Source organism: Aspergillus japonicus, assembly GCF_003184785.1.
Source record: "Aspergillus japonicus CBS 114.51 unplaced genomic scaffold BO86scaffold_39, whole genome shotgun sequence".
In the NCBI taxonomy this organism is placed as follows: Eukaryota; Fungi; Ascomycota; class Eurotiomycetes; order Eurotiales; family Aspergillaceae; genus Aspergillus; species Aspergillus japonicus.
Genome location: NW_020291676.1, coordinates 115,840 through 131,181, shown reverse-complemented (window position 1 = coordinate 131,181; position 15,342 = coordinate 115,840). Strand labels below are relative to the sequence as shown.

Genomic DNA, 15,342 nt, shown 5'->3' with positions numbered 1-15,342 from the left:
GTGCCGATGTGGAGGACGAACATGGAGCCGACCCCGGAATTCCCACCTCGGCACTGCAGGAATGCGGGGCCCCGCACGAACCCCGTCAATCTGTGGTGACCCTGCCTGGTCCCTGGCAAGGGAGTGAGTTCCACCTTCAACACATTCTTCAGGCCATCGCAGCTCACTCAAGTGAGGCAAATTCCAAGGGCTACAGTGGGAGGGTGATACTGAAGAAGCTGTGTAGGGTATACTGCATGACAGACACGGAGCCGCTATGAACTGACGACGGAGAGGTTAGTTCTTGTCTCTCCGCTACCTGTAGCTTCTGCAAACTGCTGAATGAGCGATATGCACTTCTTTCTTGGCTACTGCTGCCTCGGTTGATCTCTACCCCGAAGGTAAAACACTGTCGGGATATCCGAGCTTGCACCTTCGCCAAGGCCAGAGAAGTATAAAGACTGAGCTTCGCGATGCGGTCCACAAGTCAAGCAAGAGGCTGAGCAGAGATTCTGAGAACAATGCTGTACCTGCTCCTCCTAGTAGCTTCAGCTCTCATTGTACCTGGGACCTCCGCCCACGGCACCAACGACCAGGTCCTGGCTGACCTCGACTACGGGACCTTCCAAAACCCCTCGAACCTCGTGCGGCCGCGCTTCCGGTACTGGGTCAACGATGCATCTGTCAGCCCCAGCACCGTGGAACAAGACTTGAAAGATATCGCGAAGTCCGGTGCCGGGGGCCTCGAACTGCTGGGATACTACAACTATGGCGACTCCGACAATTTTGGGGGCGGGTTGCAGGCGCCGCTGCAGGCGGACTGGACGGAGTACGGGTTCGGCAGTCCGGCCTGGAGTGAGTTCTCGGTCACCTAATGTGCTTTGATTGTGACAGTTAGTGATATGCTCCAGAGAACCTCTCCCTCACGGTGCTGCGGACAGCGAAAGAGCTTGGACTCGTGGTCGACTTCGCTGTCGGCCCGAACCAAGGGGCCGGGGTCCCGGCGCCATATCACGATGAAGCTCTCCTGTGGGATCTAGCTGCACATAATGCCACTTTCTCGACTACTGATGGCTTTGAAGGGAGGCTACCAGGCTGGGGTACCGGCCAGCTCGTCGCCGCGGTGACGGGGTCGGTCAAGTCATCCAGTGGCAGCGTAAAGGTCCTAGCCACGGACTCCCTGCGTGACGTCACAGGCTCCGTCAGCAGCAACGGACACGTTGAAATCTCATCTTCGCAGTCGGCTACTACAACGGAGAGTCACCTCTTTGCGTACTACCTGGTGCACGCGGATTACCGGGAGGTCCAGAGTCCCGCCGACGTGCCCGTGGCAGTCCCGCAATCCCCCATCAAGACGTGGTCGCAGAACGGCTCCTGGGTGGTGGACCATTTTTCAGTCAAGGGCGCTCAGCTCATGGCCTCCTTCTGGCAGCAGTCACTGCTGGATGAGGAGATGCGGGAGCTCCTCCACGAGGTAGGCAACTACATGTGGGAGGATAGCCAAGAATACAAGGCTGCCACCTGGTGGACGCCCCACCTTCCGCAGGCCTTTCAGGCGAATCGCGGGTACAATATCCTCAAGTATCTTCCCATTGTGGTGGGCTCGGGCGTGCAGTCCTCGAATGTGACATATGTCACGGATGAAGCAGACGAAGGGAAAAGCCATGTGCAGGATTACGAGCAGACCGTGCGTGCATTCCGGCCGATCAAGCTACTAGGGCTAACGTGCCGCAGTTGACGGAACTGAACGCCGAATACCTGAGAGCATTGGCCGAGTGGTCCAACGGCCTGGGGGTCCAATGGTCCTCCCAGGTCGTCTACAACATGCCCATGGACATGCTCGCCAACATCCCCGCCGTCAACGGCCCAGAAACCGAGACCTTGGGGTTTAACAACTTGCTGGATGGGTACCGACAATTCGCGGGCCCGGCACACCTCGCCGGGAAGCGGATTGTCTCCAGCGAAGCGGGGGCGATCATGGGATCCGTGTACCAGGAGACCATCGACGAGCTTCTCTGGGGTCTGAAGCGGTCCCTGGCGGGGTCGGTCAACAACTTCATCCTGCATGGGTGGCCCATGGGCGGAAATTATGGCAACACCACCTGGCCGGGGTTCACGACCTTTGCGTACCTGTTCTCGGAGATGCATGGGCCCCGGCAACCTGCATTCGAGTTCTACTCGGACTGGGTTGACTATGTAGCGCGGAATCAGTGGGTGGCGCAGATCGGGATCCCCAAGGTGGATATTGCGTTCTGGGCGAAGAACACCACTGGGTATGAGTCAATTGCGACGTTGTATGCGGCGAGTGATCTTGAGGATGCAGGTAAGCATTTGCCACAGCTGAATTTGTATGTCTTTGCTAACAAATGTAGGTTACACTTATGAATACCTCAGCCCTGATAACTTCAACCTCCCGGAGGCATATGTCGCCAACGGCATCTTAGCGCCGAACAGACAGGCTTTCAAGGCTCTGGTTGTGCGGGCGAACGAGACGTTGACAGTGAATGGCGTGGCCAAATTGGTTGAATATGCACATGAAGGTCTCCCAATTGTCTTTCCAGGCGGTTTGCCCTCCACCTTCAGTGGATACGATCCCAAGGGACAGGCGCAGGCGCTGCATCTCCTCCAGAACATCACCTCCCTCCTCAACGTCCACCTCGTATCCGACCAAAATCTCGCCCAGACCCTCCAGTCTCTCAATCTCCATCCCCGGACAGCCATCGCAACCAACAACACAGTCCACACCACCTGGCGCTACGACCCCACCACCAAAGCCTCCTACATCTACATCTTCAACGACGCCGCCGGCCGACCCGCGAACAGCAGTACCGCCTCAAGCGGGACCATCACCTTCGCAACAACCGGCACACCACACGTGTATGACGCCTGGACGGGGGCTGTCTCCGGAATCGCCATCTACAACCAAAGCGCCGCGCACACGACCATCCCCATCAACCTAGCAGGCAACCAAACCCTGATCATCGGCTTCCATCATACCCCTAACCCCAACACACCACCACCGCACATCCCCATCCCGAACCTTCAGCATACCACCCTCCCCGAAGCAACACTCTCCACCCAGCACAACCAAACAACCCTAACCCTCAAACGCACCTACTCCACCTCCCCCCTCACCCTCCCGCTCTCCACAAGCAGCAACAAAACCCTCCCCCTAAACCCCATACTCACGCCCCCCATCCAGCTAAAAAATTGGACCCTAACCCTCGAATCCTGGACCCCACCCCCCGACATATACAACATCACCCCCGGCCCAACCCGCACAAACACCACCTACCCCGACCTCAACACCCTCCTCCCATGGTCCAGCCTCAACCCCGCCCTCCAAAACGTGTCCGGAATAGGCTACTACACCGCGACCTTCACCCTCTCGCAAAAGCACACACAGCAAGGCGGGGGCGGCGCGATCCTCGACCTGGGCCGAATCTCGCACGCGGTCCGGGTGAAGGTGAACGGGCAGGCGATCGGGCCGGTGGATCTGAGCGCGGCCCGCAAGGATATCGGGGCGTGGGTCCGAGCCGGCCGGAATACGGTGGAGGTGGTCGTGGCGAGTCCGTTGGGGAATGTGTTGCGGGCGTATTGGGGGGTGGTTGGGAGTGGGGGGAAGGGGGCGGCGGAGACGGCGGCGCTGCCGGGGGTGGCGGAGTATGGGTTGGTTGGAACAGCCTGGGTGGTGCCGTATGAGGTTGTGGAGGTTGAGCTTGGGGGCGAGGTTGAATTGGACAGCTAGAGGCAAGGCAGAAAGTCGATTTACCTAATACAGGCTGTCGGCATATTTCGAAGGCTGTGTTGGGTCTTCTCCAGCTTTTTTTTTTTTTTTTTTTTTTCACTTCCGGTACCCTTTGGAGTATGATATTGATATCAGGAGGCCAATATGTCATCGATGGTCAACATGTCCAGCAGGAGATACAGTAGCAGTTTTTTAAAAGACTCCGAGTATTTCGCCGAGGAGCGATCACGTAGACTAGCTGGCAGTTGATTGATAGATAGGAGAGCATGCCGAAGCTATTACCATCCTACGTACTGTGCCTGTCTTGAGCAGAACAGTGCCTTCTAGTAGTAGTGTGGAGCTTGGTGAGAACAACACCCGATTCAGATTCTGTCTCTCTTGGAATTATGTGCTATTGCTGAAAGAATAATAAGCAGATCAATCAATACCTATCTAGCCATCGGATAGAATGTGTGCTATAGCCCCATGAAGAAGAACAAAAAGTCCGTACCAGCTAACAGGTAACGAGCAAGCAATGTTCACCGACCTCGATAGCAAAGGGGGTCTTGATCATCTGCACATCAAATTCCCTGCTCCATCAGACATGGTTCCCCTCCGCATCATATTGAACTTCTTTGCCTGGGTTCGGGGGAGCCACCAACCCCAGCTGCTGGAGAGCCGTCAACGCCTGCTCCTCGCCAATCTCCTCCACAATCCTGCCGTTTTTCAAGGTGAAAATGGTCGTCCCCGAAAAGTGCACCTGTTTACCCGTATTGGGCTGATCCAGCGTTCCCACCGCAAGGTCGTCAAAGGCTCTCCCGGAATGTTTCCCTCCCCCGATCCAGCGACCGACCACATAGTCCCCTTCGGCGATCAGCGGAAACTGGTAGGCGTGGAAGGAAACATCTGGGAACGCCTGTAGGCGATCGGGATTCAGCCGTTTGTCGCACACATGATGCTAGGTGTTTTGCGGGGAGATCCTACCTCGCGAAACTCGGTGAGCATTCTCTTGGCCGCTTCTTTGCCTCGACGCGGGCCGTGCATGGGATAGTCGATGACGAAGTCGTCGGTGCAGAGTTCGTCCACAACATCGACGTTCCCTTTGCCCCAATATTCGTCGAAGTATCTCTGCACCACGGCCTTGTTTCTTTCCTGCTGGGTGGCCATGGGGTTGATGGTTGGATGGTATGTATGGAGGAGATTCAGAAGGAGCGAATTCTGAAAGTGTCACCTGTGCTTAACTTGACTGGAGCATTTACAGACTCTACGAAGTATCTTATATATCCACGGCACGTTCCCGCACTGCATTAGTCTTCGGCTGGGCAAAAACATTGCGATCAAAGTAGCCAATCGCCTCCCGAGATTACCTCTCGACTTATGTGGTCATTGACTTGGAATTCACAAATCAGATGCCTGTTTGGAAATCTAGGTCCTTCGACGATTTCGCTTTCATCATGGGTCTAGTCCGCTGATCGGATACTAATTCTGGAAATTAGACAGCACAACCTGAGTCTTGCAAGCAACTGTCCTGATTGGTCACTTCGAGAGCAAGTATGCGGGTTGCCGTGGTCATGATTTATGGGTTCCAATGAGTGTTATCATCAGGTGTGCTCGCGATATCTCCACACGGGTCAATATCCTCGCAATGTCTACTCAGACCGCCGCCAACGAATGCTTCAACAGACTTGACATCCTACAATCGGGTCATCTTGCCAGCGCCGACCCTATTCCAGATGTCCTTCGACATGATAGAGTTCGCGGCCAGAATAAGGTTGCCACGTCGTGGTGGTACCATTGTCGGAAACACCGTCGAAAAAAGGAAGAGGAGGCGGTGGGGTGGGTCTCGGGGGGTGCGCAAGTTTTCACCGTCCCAGGGACTCCGAGTCCCCTCGCATCGAAGGCGCAATTGAGCACCTTCTTATCACGTCTGCGACAGCAACCGGATTGGGAGGCTCTGTTTCATCTCATGGTTCCAGGCAGCAGCATATGCACCCTCACGGGGATGTAACCGAGATCAGGTTTCCGTATCTGCCCTTGATCATGACGGCCCCGAGGATCCAGGGTAGTCGACCTGCAGCTTGGCGCATCCAGCGCGAGATGCTGCGGTCTGCGGCTCGTCACTGGATCAAGCCCGTGATGATGCCATTCCCCTTGAAACAGGGCAGGTATAGAGGGCGCCATGGAGAATTCTTTGCCAAGGCAAAATGAGATACAGGGGTATTCTGGTTCATTGGGGCGTGAATGCGCGAATAGCGAAAGCCACGGTGCTAATGCTTGATTCAGCACAGGAACAAGTTATGGGGGACACCCTCGGGAGTAGGGGAAAGAGGCCGGCGGAGTATGGGTTGGTTGCAGTGGGAATACTTGTGCCGTATGGGGCTGGGGATGTTGATCGTGGAGTTGAAGTTGGGTTGGTCAGAGAGCCGGATTGGGGCTTGGGTCTGCTGACTTGCTATCCTCTGCTCAAGATGGACCAGGATTCCATATTAACCCCAGCTGGTTCCCAGAGAACCCGAGAATCTGATGCCCTGGGTTATGGCGTATGCGACACTAGTGACCTGCGGAACGCAGCGATGTTCCTTTTTTGCTTTTCGTTATAATCACTGGTATAGCTATGATGCTTCCTATGTACTGCAATCCCGAGCAAGCCCTCATCCACATATGACACGGATTTACTCCGGAATCTGATGCTCCTCCGCCGCCACCCCGGCATGCCACCGATACTTGGCAGCAGGGTGATCCTCCGGCGGCCCCGCTTGCCCCTTCTTGCCGTACAGATTCTCGCGATACGTGCCGCGCGGGACGGCGTAGTCCTCCCAGAAGAGACCCCGGCTCCGCAGCTCGGGCAGGAGCAGGTCGATGATATCCTTGAACGAGCCGGGTTTGATGGCGTATGCCTGTGCCTGTTAGTATTGCTGTATCCTTACCCTGATGCGGTACCCAGCGAGAGCGAAAGTGTAAGCATACCAAATTGAACCCATCGACATCCGCCTCCGCGACCCACCGCTCCATCTCGTCGGCCACCTGCACCGGCGTGCCCACGGGCGTGGCTCCCAGCCCGCCGACGGTGATATGCCGTCCGACGGTGGACTTGGTCCATTTGGCGACTTCGGGGGTGGCTTTCGACCAGCCTTCCACGGCAGACCTGCACACACCCAGCATATCATTAATGTCCCGCTCACCAATTCCTTGACAGAGAAGATGGAAGGGAAGGGAAATACCGAATCGCATTACTCTGCACCCCGCGCAACTCCTCCTCCTCGCCATACGTACTCAGATCAATCCCCGTCCACCCGCCGAACAACGCCAACGCCCCCTCCACATCCCCGTAGCTCTGATACTCCCTGAACTTCGCCTGCGCCTCCTCCGCCGTCGCCGCGAGGACGGGACACAACAACGCCAGAAATTTGATGCTTGAGCCGTCCCGCCCGAACTGCGTGGCAGCCAGCTCCCTAATCTCAGCGATATTGTTCTTGACGACGGAGGGTGAGTGGCCCGCGACGAAGATCGCCTCCGCGTGCTGCGCGGCGAAGAGCTTCCCGGCCTTGGAGGTGCCTGCTTGCAGGATGACGGGCGTGCGCTGCGGGGAGGGCTGGCAGAGGTGCGGGCCGGGGACGGTGAAGGTCTTGCCGGTGTGGTTGATGGGGCGGACGAGGTCCGGGGAGGTGTAGATGCCTGTGGACCGGGAGAGTTGCACGGCGTCGTCGCGCCAGGAGGATTCCCAGAGTTTGTAAGTCACGCGCAGGTATTCTTCGGCGGTTTCGTAGCGGGTGTCGTGCTGGAGGGGTTGTCAGTGGTTGGTCTGGCGATGGGGTGGGTTTGGGTTTGTTTTAGGGATAAGGGGTAGGTAAGGGTGGGGATACCTGGGGCTGTTCGGTGAGCCCTAAGTTGCGGGCCGCTGAGTCGAGGTACCCTGTTACCACCTATTCTCTGTTAGAACTGTTCCCTGGGACAGAGGGACAGCGGGTAGGTGCATACATTCCAACCGACACTATCAACCCAGTTAGCGAAACGTAAAACACCCGGTAGTAGGTCAAGCAAAGGGAAGCATACCGGCCCTTCGTCAAATGGTCCACCGTCGACAACCGCCGTGCCAGGTGGTACGGCTGCTCGTACGTCGTCGCCACCGTCACCCCGAACCCGATGCTCTTCGTCACCGCCGCCATCGCCGGCACGACCGCCAGCGGCTCGTTGACCGGCCACTGCGCGCCCGAGGCGATCGCCGGCCCCAGATTGCGGGGGCCCTTGTACACGTCGTAGCCGCCTGTTACTTTCTCAGCATTTGATCTCTTGATTTTCCTGAGAAGGAACTTAGGGGAGAGGAGGGGGGTTACCAAGAACATCCGCGATAAAGATGCCGTGGAACTTAGCCGCCTCGAGCAGCTGCGCCAGCTCCGTCCAATGCTCGATGTCGTTAAAGCGGTGCGATTCGTCCTCGGGGTGGCGCCACAGACCTGGGGATTGGTGGCCGCTGCCTGTTGGGAGTTAGCCTCTGTTGAGAGCTGGAGTGTAGGGGAGAAGGGGGCAGACTTACACATCTCAACGAAGGCGTTGAGAATGAGAGATTTGCGCGGGCGCGGGGGCTCGGCGGATGTCATTGTTGTGTTGTGGTATAGTCTCGGTGTTGCTGTAGATGTAAGAATAATAGCCGGACCTTTGCAGAAATGAATGTAGGCAGGACGGGACTGTTTCGAATCCTTTATACTGTCCGGGCGTTGTGCGGTTGATCTGCGTGCGTAGCATCAATGTGGGCCGGGATGGCGTGATAACGAGGGGAGTAGGGGTCATTCCCGGCTCTGGGGTACAGAGTGATCAGTATCGGGCGATAGATAGACTTAGACCTCAGACTTAGATATCTACCCGAGAACGATAGTCAACCAGACCGGGCGATAGATGAGTAGCTCGAGTTATGCGGTGGTTAGGGCTGAGGTGTCGCGGAGCTGCGACCAATGCGTTGCCCTACTTTTGAGTCGATGCCGCCAACGCGCAGCCCGGTCACGCAATGCCCCTCCAACACGTCTGCTACATTTCAAGCAAGCACATCTGCGTGTCGGCCGAGAAATTACAATATCAATTTTAGATCGCCAGAGCACCTAATGTAAATACGTGATGGTATAAGAAGCTATGTTGATCACGCTAGAGGGTGCATAACGTGCATCTGGCTGGCATCAAGGGTAGAGTAACAAAATATCCCTAACATAAAACTTTCCCGCCATGATCCCGAGTTCTATGCCTCAGAACCATCTTAGTGACTTTATATGGCTGAGCGGAACAGCTATGGTTCATACAGGGTCTGTAAAGGGTGGTGAATGAGCCACATCTTTTACAGCGCTGTGTAGATTTACTTCGCAATGCGTATTTCCACATATAATTCGATTGGTAGTTAACATCTTCTACATGGACATGGCTTAGAAAAATCCAGAGAAGGGCCTCTGCAAACTATTTATAGGCCATCATGCACAGTATTCTCTTCAAACACCTGCTAGATGACCAAAGTTGTATGCTGCCGTAGAGGCGTGGAGGACTAACCCTGGAGACGCATTTTCCCCCTTTACCTTCGCCATGGCTTCTGCTCTCTGAAGCCGAGTAGTTGGCCCCTAGTCCCTATCATATGCCATATTTGGTCGCGCCAGCGGAAACTAGTGCTTATCTCAAGAACTCCGATCCATAACCAAGAATACATGGCACAATATCCTCGTCTAACTATGCCCCAGGCCTCTTTGACATGTTACAAATGTCACGTGAACAGACTCGGGGCGCACTGCGCAAAGGCACTACAGAACAGCCCCCGCAGGTAAAGGCAAATGCAGACTCTCGAACATCATTGGCCATTCCGTATCCTCTCAGATTGTTGCAGGGAGCTACTTGACACCGGCCCTGACTAGCGTAACACTATTGCATATTGGGAACGGACAATTTCGCTTCATCTGCCCTTGGTCTGATCGGGGCCAAGCCTCAGCCCCGATCCCCGACCCCACTTTTGCCGAGTCGGCCCTGGTTATCCTCATCCCTCCAATCAGTTGTCCATTAAGGCTTCAAGTGCCCAGTAGTATGTAAGATTTCTCCACCGTTCATCTACTACGCTAGGGCTTGTTTCTGCTAGTCTGTGGGATGGTTGGTTAACCAGGCTTGTTACCCCTTTCCACCGGGGGACAGTACTTATTCCATGGCAGTCAGCGCGCCGATTAAAAAACCGACATTCCGCCCACTGTTAGACACATTCACTTCCTTCCTACAGACTGCGCTTGCTACCAGTTCACCATGAAGACCGTTCCTTTCTGGGTCGCTACCGCCCTAACGGTACCACAGGCTCTAGCAGCCCTCACTGCCACCTCCACCACCTCTACGTCCACCACCACTGCCGCCGCAGCAAGCTGTACAGCTTCCCTCATCACGACTCTGTGCGACTACCCGGCCCCGGGCGACGACTTTGCCATCGCCAGCGGGAGCACGGCCTACTGCTGGGATTACTGCAGCGCCCACCCTCCGTGCAGCTTCGTGATCTTCGCCGCCGGCGACCCTCTCACCGGATCCGGCACGTGCTGGGTGTATCCGGGGCAATCCTACAACGCGAGCGAGGGGAGCTCCGATTGCAGCAATCCCTACCTCTCTGTCTATAGCGAGCCCGTGTGTTCGGGCGGGAGCGCAACCACCACCACTGCTGGCGCCTGCACCGCCACCGCGACTCCCACGGCTGTCGCCTCGGTCTGCGGGTACCCGGCGCCCAGCGACTGCTTCGATGATTGCCTCGCGAGTACCGGTGCACCAGAATGTCTGAGTCTCTGTGCCGAGGCCGACTCCTGCAGCTATGTCGTCTTCAACCCCGAGAACCCAGACAACTCGACGTATGCCTCGGGCAACTGCTGGATCTACCCGAACGGCACGTACGACGCTGGGTCTGCGACGACTTGCAGCAGTGATCCGGAGCAGTACGTGTACAACAACGTGTGTCCCAAGGCATCGTCTTCGTCGTCCGCCCTGTCAGCATCTGCTACGGACACTGGAACTGCAGCCACGACTACGGGCTCTACTGGTACTGAAATCGCGGATCAAACCGCGGCCTCGACTACTAGCAGCGAGAATGCGGCACCTGCTGGCCTCTCGCTTACTGGTTCATTGGCGATAGGCGTGGCTATGGTAGTACTGCGGGCGTTTTGGTGATATTCTTGTATCGGTTGTTTGTTCGGCAAAAGAAACACGCTGTTCGAAATAATGTACTATATCGGGTGTCTCCAGAGTCCCGAAGTAAACCACCTAGGACAATGCGAGACGAATTGTATGCCAAGCTGCATCCTTCTGCTGTGTCCAGGTCAACTGGCCAGGTCAAGGGCTGCCCCCTCAGTTCGCCACTGCAAACCAGCTGCATCTGCCGTTATGGTATCTGGCATTTCGGGGCCAGATAGGGCAATAATTCTTGCACAATGTATGAGGACTAATCTAGAAGCATGAGGCGAGGTGTAGCCGTGCGCAAGGGCTGCATCACACCCTCGCTAACATGTATCTATCCAATCAAGCGACTGGCAATCAATCCTTCAGGTAACTTTGTCGTTCGTCGACAAGAGGCTATTGCGCCACCCGGAGGATGACATCTCCGCGCCCACGCCAAGTCTGCGTTTCGGCCCTGCACGCAGTGGTGCCATCAGGGCTTGGTTCGATATCTGATCGCGTGAGCTGGGTGGTCTGTTCTGTAGTCTACAACACGTTCAGAGTGGCCTTCTATTCATCCCACCATGAATACCGCTCAGGATAGCCTGGATATGTCTTTCGTTTCCAACTGTCGTATCTGGTCTCGCTATGCAGATTCTTAAAAACAGGCTGTTCATTATAAGTTCGGCTCTGTGCTAGAATTACCTACAACGCCGTCCTGACGGCTACCCTGGGAGTAAACTTTTGTCTCGCTATGAAGACACATACAGTACATTTCAAATGGCACTGGCCCAGCATCGAATCTAAGTCTTCACCCCCCTACCAGCCAAGCATCCAAGCCATGCCAAGGCCCTCCGTCTCGTATTGCCTTCCATCCCAGAGAATGACCTAGCACGTGGCGAATCCCCGGACTAAGACTCCCCCGGACTCACGATCTTCCCGCGTTACTGTGGGGTACGCGGGGAAATCTGGGGTGACAGCTGCGACAATTCGACGGTGGATACACCCATGCTGACAGACACTTCGTCGACGCTGGAGATGTCCACGGTGTTTCCTTCACCGGTCGACACTCGCAAGCCATGGCTATAAATCGGTATCAGGCCGTACAGGTCTACCACTGCAATGCACTCTTCCTTTACTCGACTCAAGACCAACCCACTCCTGGACGATATTCATGGCAGCGCAGACCCCAGAGAAGACCGATCTCGCTCTCGAGACGCAGAAGACGAGCAATGTACACTTGGAAGACATCAAGTCTGCTGGGCTGCTCGATGCAAAAGAAGGCGATTACTCGGGAGCCACGGGCAAGACTGACGAGGTGGAAATCCGTCTCGTCCGCAAGCTGGACCTCCGAATCATGCCCATTCTGTGGATGATGTATTTCCTCAATTACGTTGGTGATCGACCCGGGGACCCGTATGACCGCCACTAACCGATCCTCCAGCTGGATCGCAATGCCATTGCCAACGCACGTCTCAACAACCTCGAAGAAGACCTGAACCTGGTCGGAACGCAATACAACACCTGCATCTCGATCCTGTTCATCGGGTAGGTGAAGCAAATCCACGCCCACAGCACCCCCCCCCACTGACCACGCGCAGCTACCTGCTCATGCAGATCCCCTCGAACATGTTCATGTCGTCGCCCAAGATCCGCCCCTCACTCTTCATGAGCGTCTGCATGGCCAGCTGGGCGATCGTCTCGGCGCTCACAGCTCTAACCAAGAACTACGTCTCGCTAGTCCTGGTGCGGTTCTTCCTCGGCGTAACGGAGGCCCCCTTCTACCCCGGGGCGCTCTTCCTGCTATCCCTATTCTACACGCGCAAGGAGATCGCGCTGCGCATCTCCATCCTGTACACCGGAAACATCGTGGCCACCGCGGTCGCGGGACTCATCGCGGCAGCCACCTTCGCCACCTTGGACCAAAAGCACAACCTGAAGGGGTGGCAATGGCTCTTCATCATCGAAGGCGTCGTCACATTCTTCATCGCCGCCCTCGGCCTCCTCACGCTCCCCGACCACCCGCTCACCACGCGGTGGCTCACGCCCGCCGAGCGCCAACTCGCCCACGACCGCATCACCCGCGACACCGTCGCCCACGACCCCGAAACCAGCAGCAGCAGCAGCAGCAGCAGCAGCACCTGGACGGCGCTGCGCGACGCCCTCCGCGACCCACGCCTGTACCTCCTAGCGTTCATGCAAAACATGCACCTCAGCGCCTGCAGCTTCAACAACTTCTTCCCGACAGTCGTAGGCAGCCTGGGCTTCAGCCAGACGATGACACTCGTCCTCACCTGCCCGCCCTATTTAGTATCAGGGGTATTCAGCATCGTCATCGGCACGACCTCGGGCCGGTACAACGAGCGCACCTGGCACATCACGGGCAGCATGGGGGCGGCGGTCATCGGGTTCCTCATCGCGTGCGGGACGCTCAACACCGCCGCGCGGTATCTGGCCTGCTTCCTGTTCGCGAGCGGCGCGTACGCCGTCAACTCGGTGATCCTGGGGTGGGTGTCGGCGACGCTGGGCCAGACCCCCGCCAAGAAGGCGGCCTCGCTGTCCGTCGTCAATGTCGTCGCTAATGCCTCGTATGTCTACACGGCGTATCTTTATCCGAAGAGTGATGGGCCGCGGTATTTGGTGGCGATGGCGGCGAATGCAGCGTTCGGGGTGTTGACGATTGCGAGTGCCTGGGCGTTGCGGGGGTGGTTGCGACGGACGAATCGCGCGATCCGCGAGGGGAGGGTGTCGGGCGGGCAGGAGGGGGTGCTGTATGCTTACTAGGTGCTTTGGGGGGTTTGTCTGGCTGGTTGTCTGCACTTAGGGTAGTGGGGGTGGAAGGGGGTGGGTTGTGGTTGTGTACGGTGGTAGGATGAGCTTTTGTTTGAGCCATGTTTTGCTTGTTACGCCGTCACCGTGTGGTCCCATAAAGGATTCTTGAGCCGAAGAGACATTAGATTCAGTAGGAGGGAGGTACAGAGCTTTTCCAACAGATATTTCCATGCGCAAACCCATTGTCCCCCTTTTCTCGCAGGCGTTTCCCCTCCGGAGAACAAGATGACCAAACACTGTACAGTACACACCAGCTGAACAAGAGAATAACAAAAAGCCTACAGTGGCTACCCTCCCCAAACTGGTATAAAGAGCGGTGCCTCGACCCGTATATCCCATTAGCATAAACAAACAAACGTTTCCCAATTATCGTAATGCGCCCATACAGCCCCAGCTCAATCGCAGTGCCCTAGATGACGCACTCAACCGTCGATCCATCTAAACATAGCAATTATTAGCCCATTCCAGTCCAATCCAATCCACTCCCCCCTCCCCCCTTCATCCATACACCACCCAATATCGGAAAGATGGAGAACATACCACATCGCTTCGGCTTATCCTCATCCCTCACCCAGCCGCGGGGCGTTTTGAACCACTTGCCGGAGTCCTCGCCGTACTCCTCGCCATTCCTACACCAAACTCAATTAGCAAACTCAACCCAATCTCAACCCGCCACAGAACTCACTCCAACTAGCTCAACCGCGATACAAAGAAGGGGGGGGTTGGGGGGGCGTACTCATAAAAACAGAACGAAGTAAACGTCGCCCCCAGAATTGAGGTGCCGTTCTGCGGGCTCGACACGCAGGGGAACTTGTAGTAGGGGTAGGACACCCGGACCTGGCAGGGGTTCTGGGAGGTCTGGTAGTTCTTGCCGTCTCCGTCGTTGCCGCGGGCTTCGAGGCTGCTGTCTTCGACCGGGGCGGCGGTTGCGATGCTGAAAGCGAGGGGGAGGAGGATGACGGTGGAGATTGGGGATTTCATGATTTTTTTTGGTGAAAAAGATAAAGGACTTGAGGTGGCTTTTGTCGTGTGGTGGGCAGAGATACTGGTAGAGTATTGTTTCTGTGTTGGAACTGTGCTGAGGTCTGTTCGATGTTTACTAGTGCTGGTCTGGCGTGGATTGGGAGGGTTTTTATAGATCTCGGGTGCATACTGTATCACAGCTACTTATAACTTAGCTGCTGCTTGAGTGTCTATGACTGGAGTCTAGACTTGATTCCACAATGCGAGCAGCATCATCATCATCACTAGTATACACAGCCTCCTTTCTGTCCCCGGGCTGTATCTGCCCCCAAGCCATGGGAACGCCTTTCCGTGAGGTTATCTGGGCAGATATCGGGTTCGAGTGATGCGTGCTCGGTCTTGGCGATGGGGCGGGATGGCAAAACGATACGGTTATTTTGGTTATGACATGCTGCAGATCCCGACCGAGCAAGACCGCTGCCCCGGCGATCTGGCCACCGCGGAGGGATGCTTGGCGTCCATACACTCGGGCAGGAGGAGGAGAGGGATCTTGATCTGGAATACGAATCCAGATGAGAGGACTCCGATTCCTTGGCGATGCGGAAGGGAAGTGACGTCGATCCGGGAGATAACTAGGTAGTGCTTTCTTCCTTGTTGGGTATGCCCGCGGCCACCAGTTAGCTAGCTATGTCGAG

At 56.2% G+C, this 15,342-nt stretch overlaps 6 protein-coding genes across 6 annotated transcripts; 3 read left to right on the top strand and 3 right to left on the bottom strand.

Moving 5' to 3' along the window:
- Positions 1–500: 500 nt before the first annotated feature.
- BO86DRAFT_317057 (uncharacterized protein) lies at positions 501–3,727 on the top strand (the record flags this gene model as incomplete). Its single annotated transcript, XM_025668153.1, has 4 exons — positions 501–834; positions 891–1,666; positions 1,714–2,302; positions 2,352–3,727. 4 exons carry the CDS (start codon positions 501–503, stop codon positions 3,725–3,727), a joined length of 3,075 nt encoding a protein of 1,024 aa, XP_025525893.1.
- A 577-nt stretch (positions 3,728–4,304) lies between these two features.
- Positions 4,305–4,873, bottom strand: BO86DRAFT_411198 (ester cyclase; the record flags this gene model as incomplete). Its single annotated transcript, XM_025674563.1, has 2 exons — positions 4,305–4,622; positions 4,691–4,873. The coding sequence occupies 2 exons, from the start codon at positions 4,871–4,873 to the stop codon at positions 4,305–4,307; spliced, it is 501 nt and encodes a 166-aa protein (XP_025525892.1).
- A 1,415-nt stretch (positions 4,874–6,288) lies between these two features.
- Positions 6,289–8,620, bottom strand: BO86DRAFT_390623 (LLM class flavin-dependent oxidoreductase). Its single transcript, XM_025672434.1, has 8 exons — positions 8,241–8,620; positions 8,041–8,181; positions 7,760–7,970; positions 7,685–7,697; positions 7,570–7,629; positions 6,928–7,484; positions 6,674–6,851; positions 6,289–6,603 (listed from the first exon to the last, which is right to left on the bottom strand). The coding sequence occupies exons 1-8, from the start codon at positions 8,302–8,304 to the stop codon at positions 6,379–6,381; spliced, it is 1,449 nt and encodes a 482-aa protein (XP_025525891.1). The 5' UTR covers positions 8,305–8,620; the 3' UTR covers positions 6,289–6,378.
- Positions 8,621–9,800: 1,180 nt separating this feature from the next.
- Positions 9,801–11,092, top strand: BO86DRAFT_135606 (uncharacterized protein). Its single transcript, XM_025666139.1, has 2 exons — positions 9,801–9,820; positions 9,880–11,092. The coding sequence occupies exon 2, from the start codon at positions 9,968–9,970 to the stop codon at positions 10,865–10,867; it is 900 nt and encodes a 299-aa protein (XP_025525890.1). The 5' UTR covers positions 9,801–9,820; positions 9,880–9,967; the 3' UTR covers positions 10,868–11,092.
- Positions 11,093–12,026: 934 nt separating this feature from the next.
- BO86DRAFT_401283 (MFS general substrate transporter) lies at positions 12,027–13,636 on the top strand (the record flags this gene model as incomplete). The annotated part of the gene is made up of 3 exons (XM_025673765.1): positions 12,027–12,245; positions 12,297–12,400; positions 12,454–13,636. The coding sequence occupies 3 exons, from the start codon at positions 12,027–12,029 to the stop codon at positions 13,634–13,636; spliced, it is 1,506 nt and encodes a 501-aa protein (XP_025525889.1).
- Positions 13,637–13,856: 220 nt separating this feature from the next.
- On the bottom strand, positions 13,857–14,802 carry BO86DRAFT_457458 (uncharacterized protein). The gene is made up of 3 exons (XM_025677226.1): positions 14,421–14,802; positions 14,225–14,313; positions 13,857–14,122 (listed from the first exon to the last, which is right to left on the bottom strand). The coding sequence occupies exons 1-3, from the start codon at positions 14,663–14,665 to the stop codon at positions 14,094–14,096; spliced, it is 363 nt and encodes a 120-aa protein (XP_025525888.1). The 5' UTR covers positions 14,666–14,802; the 3' UTR covers positions 13,857–14,093.
- Positions 14,803–15,342: the final 540 nt, after the last annotated feature.